Source organism: Phaethon lepturus, unplaced genomic scaffold (genome assembly GCF_000687285.1).
Source record: "Phaethon lepturus isolate BGI_N335 unplaced genomic scaffold, ASM68728v1 scaffold28922, whole genome shotgun sequence".
Taxonomy (NCBI): Eukaryota; Metazoa; Chordata; class Aves; order Phaethontiformes; family Phaethontidae; genus Phaethon; species Phaethon lepturus.
In genome coordinates, this window is record NW_010521674.1 from 8678 (window position 1) to 16807 (window position 8130).

General features: G+C 42.8%; 1 protein-coding gene across 1 annotated transcript in view; it reads right to left on the minus strand.

The window, feature by feature from the left end:
• The window catches only part of TPD52L2 (tumor protein D52-like 2), a gene marked incomplete at its 5' end in the record, with an annotated part of 14892 nt that extends 6829 nt beyond the window's left edge, over positions 1–8063 (minus strand). The window contains 4 exons of the mRNA XM_010281599.1: positions 1–79; positions 5765–5824; positions 6699–6847; positions 7985–8063. Of these exons, the coding sequence (XP_010279901.1) occupies positions 1–79; positions 5765–5824; positions 6699–6847; positions 7985–8063 (367 nt within the window). The remainder of the gene's footprint in view (positions 80–5764; positions 5825–6698; positions 6848–7984) is intronic.
• Between the last annotated feature and the right edge of the window lie 67 nt (positions 8064–8130).

Here is an 8130-nt window from a genome sequence, read left to right on the forward strand (position 1 = left end):
GATAACAGAACCTACATTGGAAAGGGCTGCTGAAGTCTTCTGTCCTGCCTGGGAAAGGGTTTCCTGGGTCTTCTTATAACTAAATAGAAAAAAAACATCGTAAATTGAAATAACAGGTAGGATCTGAAAGCAAGAAGCATTCCTCCCCATTTTGAAAAAGGAACCCATATTGAAGGAAAGAAGCTAGGTTAGTGAGCTGCACTGACTTCACTGAAAAAGCCCCTTCCAGTCTTGCATATATTCAAAGACTTGAAGTTTTAAAAAGGCAGCAGGTGTAGCATTAACCTTTCCATACACTCACTTTACCATTTTGACCATATGTTCTTAAATCTGACAAACATTTGCAAAAAGACAAAAAAACCCAAACCTCCCCATTTTCCAGGTGGAAGCTCTAACACCACAGCACCATATCCTATTTGCTCTACAACTATCTTTTGGTCTCTTGAGAAAACAAGTCTAGGAGCCTATTCTGTAATATCCTTGCAGCCCTGAAGCAGTTGCAGCGTTTGTTGTAGTGTTAGGTTAGGGAGGAAAGAGGCAAGGCTAGCATCACTGTATAGCAAAGAAATGCAGGAATCGGCATTATCCCTACAACTGCAGTTTAGAAATAAATTGGTAGAGAAGTTTCCTATCAGTTACCATTAACCACAATACATAAAAAGTCTGACAGCTTCTATTTGTCAGCTGATTACATTTGAGTTTATACCAGAGCTGGGAGAAGACAGACATTAGAGAACCTTTGTTCCCTTCAGATGGGACTAATCTCGGGAACAAAAATTCTTTGAGCCATGTTCATTAACTCTTCCCCTCTAAGCTATTCCACAGTTGGTGATTAACATCTAGATTTATGGCATTCTTCAAATTATTTAAAAAAAAAAAAAAAAAGACTTGGGCTGGAAAACAAGTTCAACCATTTAAGCCAAGCTTTCTTATTCCAAACATTTAAACTTGAGATTACTTTTTTGCCTGACTAGGATATTTAGGAGAAGTGCATTATAAACAGTCTAGCGTGTTCGTTCATGCCTGAGCTCCCAAGGCTAGAAGCACCACAGTGACAGCTGACTGACTTACAGCTCATTCTCTTCAGAAAGAGGTGCGGGAGACAGCACCACAGCACCTGAATTACAACACGTTGGTTTGTTGGTTGGTTTTTTTGTGTAAGACCACAGTCAAGTATTTGTGAATCAAGAATGTACACGAGTCATGCAGAACAGGGCCAAACCACATCAGCTTTACCTTCTCTCTTCCTGTTCCTGAAAGAAAATTCCTATAAACCACACATTTTTCAGACCAACTCCTCTTGAATTCAGCAACTCCAGAAGAACCCGAGTATGCCCTAACAGCAAGGCCTCGATACTGTTTCCCCACAGCACAACCCTTTGCAAGAAATAGTCACCTCAGGACAACTGAGGAGTGAATTGGTCATCATCAAAGGGGCTTGCTCTTACATGTGCCTTCCTATGGCAATAATGATGTTTGAACCCTAGGGCCAAACTTGCTTTGGAAGAGGAGGACCTCAATCCTTGCCTTCAGCAGTCAGGTTCCTCCCTGGCTGGCTGAATCCTATCGTGGGATTTGATTTACAGCTGCTTAACAGAAACACCGAAGACCTCGTGCTCACCGAAGCTGACTCTACATCTGCTTGGCACCCAGCTCACTCAGATCAGCAATGAGAAGAATGGTTTACAGACTCAAAAGACACCATCACACCATGCACACACTGCAAACTCACAGGTATTACATCTAACTTCAGCAGATACAGGCCAGAGATTTCCCAACTGTATTTTCCACACTTGACAGCAGTATTCTTAAGACAACTGAAGATCTAGCACTCAGGTGCTGCTCCTTCTGCCTGAGTATGCTCGACTGTTTGTGCTGACACCACGATCTAGATCAAGGAAACGACTCGGCTGAAATATAAACTTGGAAGAAAAAAAGACAGATCAGATCGCCGGTCTAGTCCTGCATCCACAGCTCCCCCACACACGTACACACCTCCACTGCTGCAACGCAGGAGGCAGAACCAGGGAAGTGCAGCTGAGATGAGAAGCTCTTTAACCCAGAACTGCCATCAGACACACATGTGGAACTGCATCTGTGACAACCAGGGATCAGGTTATACAAGACTTTAATGCAACTTAACTACACCCAGCACTGACCTAGAAATCACAACTACTCTCCTGCAAGAGACATGGCCAGGTCTACCCTGGCTTTAAATTCACAGTCACTCACTCTCTTCTTTCTTCCCTTAGCACCTGTACAAAGCAGAATAGAATAATCTAAATCTGGGACTAATGAATATGAGCTCCAATTAATACCTTGCTCCACTAACAGGCAATTGGCTGCAGCAGAAGCTGCAGAAATGATCTTTGCCCTGTGGTGTTCATCCTGTGATGTTCAACCATTTCACTGCATCCCTCTCCTATATACCCTGACGGGGAGGAGCCAGACCCACACCCTCAAATCCTCGTTTATCCACTAATACCAGCTTCTTCTCACTTACTCTTATCCAGCAATCGCTATTTGTGCTCTCTGGCTAAGTGCACAAGCCATCTAACACGTGTCACGTCCTGGTTACAAGGAAATTGGAGCTAGGGACAGACTGGGCTGATTTCTGTGCTGTCTCTGCACAGCTTGCAGAGGGCAGGTCAAGCTCTGTGGCTGGGAACAGCAGCTACCAGGAAATTCAGCAGTGCACAAAAGCACCATAAGCTTACAAGTTAGGCCTATTCCCAGCTCAGTCAGGATGCTTGTTAGTTATAATGCAGAGAAACTTAAACAACAGGAAACAGAATGCATTTGCAATAAAAAACCAACAAAACATACGAGTAAAATCTCATCCCTTGGATTTCTTGAACTTGACTCTTCACATTTACCGAGCCTTAGACATTCTATTTGTTTTCTGAAATGTTGCTGGAATCTTGCTTTTCAAGCCCCCTTGCCTCTCCATTTTAATCAGCATCTACCTCGGTAGCATGAATTGCCACTCTATCTTGTGCCAAAACAAGCAGGAAAACTAGTGTGCCACAGCTATTCAGGTCTTAAGTGCTCTACAAAAGCACGCTTCCGCCACATTTCTGGCACTTACTAAGTACAAGGAAACAAATATAACAAGAAGTTTTCTATTCTAGCAGGGACACCGAGGGAAGAACTCTGATTAAACACCACTGGAGCCAGTCACACTGTCAGCAAGCATAAAAACCAAGGTCATTCTATTTAGCAAGTGAAATAGTGACAATTTACATCTTCTTGTAAACATACACGGAACACTGAAAGTAGAATCTGCATACTTTAAAGTTTTTTCTGATACTCCTACTTTTTATCTCTGCTCATCTTTTGCCCGTCTTATGAAGAAAACCTTCTATTCACACACTCTGCCAATAAACAAGCCAGTTCAAAGGACTGAATTTCATACCCACTCCAGAAAACAGGAAAAGCTGGCTTATCTAAGACCTACCTTACCATGGTTTACAGCAGTTCAGCAAACAATGACACTACCTACCTGCTCACACTGCATCGCTGTAAAGGACTCCCCTATATACTGCGGGAAAGATGCAGTGAGAAGGACAAAGTCCAACTTCCATAATATGCCTCCACAATTTAGTCCAGATGAAAATTTAATTCCAGGCATTTAATAAAAACATGGCTAAGAGACCTTTGCAGCCAACCAGTGGAGTGTAACAGCTGTGAGGTTTAAGCTGTTCAAGTCCATCTGGGGCCCCAACATGACAGAGCAGCTGCCTTGGTCACTACAGCTGCACTTGCTCTCACCAGGTACCAAGGCAAAAAGAAGAGCTCCTGCTCCCTGCAGAGCATGTTGAGGGTAACAAGAAGAGGTCAGTCTGGCTATTCCACAGCTTGTCAGCTGAAGTGGTAACTTGTGGCACACAGGTCTCAGGTACCCAGTGGCTTCAGCCAGTTCTCCTCTGAGAGCAGGCAAGCGTTTGAAGAGTATCACTCGGATCACAATGAAATCATTCAAATACTGACCTGAGGAAAAGGTCCCTCTCCCAGAAGAGGCATTTATCATGTTAAAAAAGTGAAAGCTACAAAAAGAGAAGTGTTTAAATAGATCTAGTCAAAGCAGAGGACTGTGAAAAGGGGCACAGAACGTTAGTGGCAGCAGACTGTCATGAAAGCATTTGTTAACACTGAAGGTTAAGACACTCACGCTTCTGATTGAGTTAATTTTTCATTCCAGTCCTCCAGTGTGCTGCTGGCTGAAAGATATCTACAAACACAATGGAGGTTAGATACAGTGCCAAGATTCACAACAGATGCTTCTTTTGACACTTTCCACATTATTAGCGTCTCTTTACACTTACAGTATCATAGGTTTTATTTCTGTCAGAAGGAAAAGAGCTGCTGTTTGAGAGGCAGAAAGACACCTAAGCCCCAGTTTCTTTCTTATTTAAGCATGTTCAAGCACAGAGCACAGGAGACAAAGCCTGCAGTTTAGAAGGTGTCAGGAATTGAAAGACTTTGCATCCTCTGCTCCCTTTCTATACACTGTGTGGCGGCTATATACTAAAAGCACAGAGCAGTGAACAGAGCTCAAAGCCAAAAAAAAAAAAAGAATCTGACTACCACACCCAAAGCTATGTTTTACCAATATAGCATGACCTGTACAAACTGTTAAACTTAGTTTCATTTTCTAATCTTTATAAATCACGTTTGCCTACATAAAAACCAGTATCTTAGGGGTTGTGAGAAATAACACTGGAAGTACAGAACACATACAAGTACTACAGAAAGCATCTGCTACCAGCTCAGACAACACGCAGAAGGGCTCAGAGGAGGTGACATATCGCAGGCAGTTCACATCACCCAGAAGCGTAACTCTCCCCAACTAGATCAGTGCAACCCTGCCTAATGATGGGATGCTCCCAATGCCCAATTTCCTCTTAGCTAAATAATCATCTCCTTCAGCACAAGACATGGAAGGGAGAGAATCTTCAGTGCAGAAAACATTCAAGGTCTCCCTGACGTTCAGCTATGCATCAGGAATCGAAAGGATTCATGTCTAATATGAATGGAGGTCTAATATAATTAAAGAATATATTCCAGAGCCGAATGTAGCCAGATGTTCCTTGTCCGCATCAGTCATCTGCTCATATACACTGCAAAGACTAAAATTCATGGCTTTCTAGCGTTGACATCATCAAAAAGGTTGACATACATCAATGCAGAAGAGCCACTGCATGGCTATATACATACATAAATATATATATACACACACACACACACATATATTTGTATTTGCACAGCCCGTATTTCCAGCCACAGGTAAATGCCTTCAGGCACCTTCTCTCCCCTGTGGCCGTACAGAAAGAGATATCAAATAATCAAACTGATTCCTACCACATGCGATGATGAGAAGAGAAATAGTTTCACAGTAAAGATAGAGGTTCACTAATAAGACATCTTACTACAACAAACTAACCTACCACTGACCAGCTAAAGGGAACCCATGGTTGATTTTTTTGCCTTTTTTTTAATAAAATGTGGTCTGGTAACTGATTGGAATTTTTCTTCTGCAACAGCGAGACCATGAAAGAGATGACAGCAGTAACGTTTACTCATCTCCTCTGCAACTGAGGGATGCTTATAGCTGGAAGCCAGGCATGCTGCTAATAACAGCCCTGCTTCACCACTGCCTCCAGCTCACAGTCAACCCCTGACACCTGTGAGAACAAGTAGCAGCACAAATCGGGGAACGCAGCAGGGAGCAAGGAGGTGTTGCTGAGGAGCCCCAGGCACTCACAAGTCAGACTGTGTCACTTTGTCATTCCACTCTCCAAGTTTCTCAGATGTTTTCACATAACTAGAAACAGAAAGTGTTAATGAATATAACTTTAATATTCATTTTTGAGAAGACAATGACACAGATTTCAGTTACAAAGGAATAACAGAAATTGGGCAGGGATGTAGGAGGGAAGATGAGGAAAAGGGAAAGAATAAACAGTGAGATGAACAGCTCAACAATCTGCTCTGCAGTAGCATTGCCAGCCAAGTCCAAATTCCAGCTAAGTTACACGAGATGTTTTAGACTGAACGATACCTCTATGGCTACTGAGAGCCCTTCACATCCAGGAAGAACTGCAGGGCCAAACTTACCTCTTTGACTCTCCTTCTGGTACTGTCAAGCACTGCAGTGACAATACCCTTAATGCCTGTTCAGGAACAGCCAGTCTAATCTCAGATCTTCTTTAGGCAGAGATGCCTATGTGTAATGGACACTAATATTACAGAATTTTTTCCTAGGAAGTGCAGACTTTTTAAGCCAAGCTATATGACTCAGGAAATAGCTTCTGAACTAGCACTATGCAGCAGAACTTTGAAACTTCTTGCACTTCTCTGAGTCTGAGTTCAGAACAAGGCAGCAGGAGCTCCTTCACAAAGGATGGGCAGAAATTGGCAAACTAGACTGTTGAGTGGTGATCTAGATCTCTAACATCATTGGAAAGATCATCCAGCAACAATTTATCCTGATCACAATTGTGAAAGTTCTATTTATGCCAACATAAAGACATTGACGTATTAAAAAAAAAAAATTCATTGCTCTTAAGTGCCTTTTATTCTAAATACCCACCAGAGCAAAAGCCTCCAGCCACTTGGAAGAGCCCTGGAATATGCTGCTGGGTGATAATTACTACAGAGTCATATTTAAATAAAGGTGCATCACAAGCAACACTTACGCATTGGAGACTTGGACATCATGCCAGCTTTTAGACAGGTTTTGCTTTAACCCATCCAAGGGAGTCAAACCTAGCTTCCTCTTCAACTCTCCACAGTGCCTCTCTTTAGCGGCCAGAACTTGCCTGAGAGTACCAATTTCTTCTTCAACCTTAGAGAGAGGTAGAGGTTTGTCTTAAGTCACAGTTCAGTAAAATTCTGAAAAATAAGCCAAGCCAACTTCCTACCTCCCACAAAGCTAGTAAGACTTCGTTAATATGACTTTAAAGAATTGGTAGGGATGTCAGATACACGCAGAACAATTCAACTGAACATGAAAGGTGCTGGAATGGGAAGCCCGCAGACCAGATTTCAACTGGGAAAACATCCATACAAGTCATTGTACTGGCGACTTAATGGCACCAAGATTAACAAAAATCATTCTTAGCGCTGTAACTTCAACCACAGATAAAAATCAGCTGCCAAACCTTAATTAACTAAGGTTTCTATCTTATGATTCTTTTTCTCTGATGTCATTAAAGCAAAGAGCTTTTCCTCAAAGATCTTTCTTACAACATTTTCAAAGTGCTCTGGAGTTATTTCCAGGCAGAGAGGGTTCATTTCTACTTTAACTGCAGTTCACCAAGATCTGCGTGACCACCCAGAGCAGCAAAGTCCTCCCTCGCCAAAACTTGCAAGTCAAAGAACCACCATGAGATTCTCAAAAGAAAGGACGGACTACAGAAGGACAGCTGCAATTATCTTCAGCTACATTTCAAATAGCAATTATAAACTGACTTTAAATCCCAAAAGGTGCCCACAATTTAGGATATTACATTACAAACTCTCAGCTCTTCAAAAGCATATAGGCACCAAGACCAGCCACCTACAAAAGGTAATAAATGTTTAAGACAAAAAGGTAGAAAAAGAAAGCACGTTAAGTGCTCCATTGTTGCAGCTTCCCAAGGAAAATCGAGTTTCTTTTGCATACCACTTGCCTAAAGTGTTTTCTTACTTCAAATGGAGCTAAAAGCCTAGATTAAGCTCACGGCATCAAAAGCCACTTATTTCCTTAGAGCTCTAAATTCAGTCGTTCTGGGAAAGAGCATGCAACATACCACGGTGTTTGAAGTATCTGCCAGCTTTATGCACTTTAACAATTAGCTGAGAAGTCCAAAGGTAACACCACCGCAAAACTCACCCCCCCCCACCCCCCGCCCCCGAGTCCTGCTCCTGTGGCACACGGATTTGTGTTTGCTCCTTCCTGGCAGGACAAAACTGCGGCTGACAAACGCGAGCACCCCGTTACCTTGGCAAGCTCAGATCTCAACCCACCCCCCGCCCCCGAGTCCTGCTCCTGTGGCACACGGATTTGTGTTTGCTCCTTCCTGGCAGGACAAAACTGCGGCTGACAAACGCGAGCACCCCGTTACCTTGGCAAGCTCAGATCTCAAC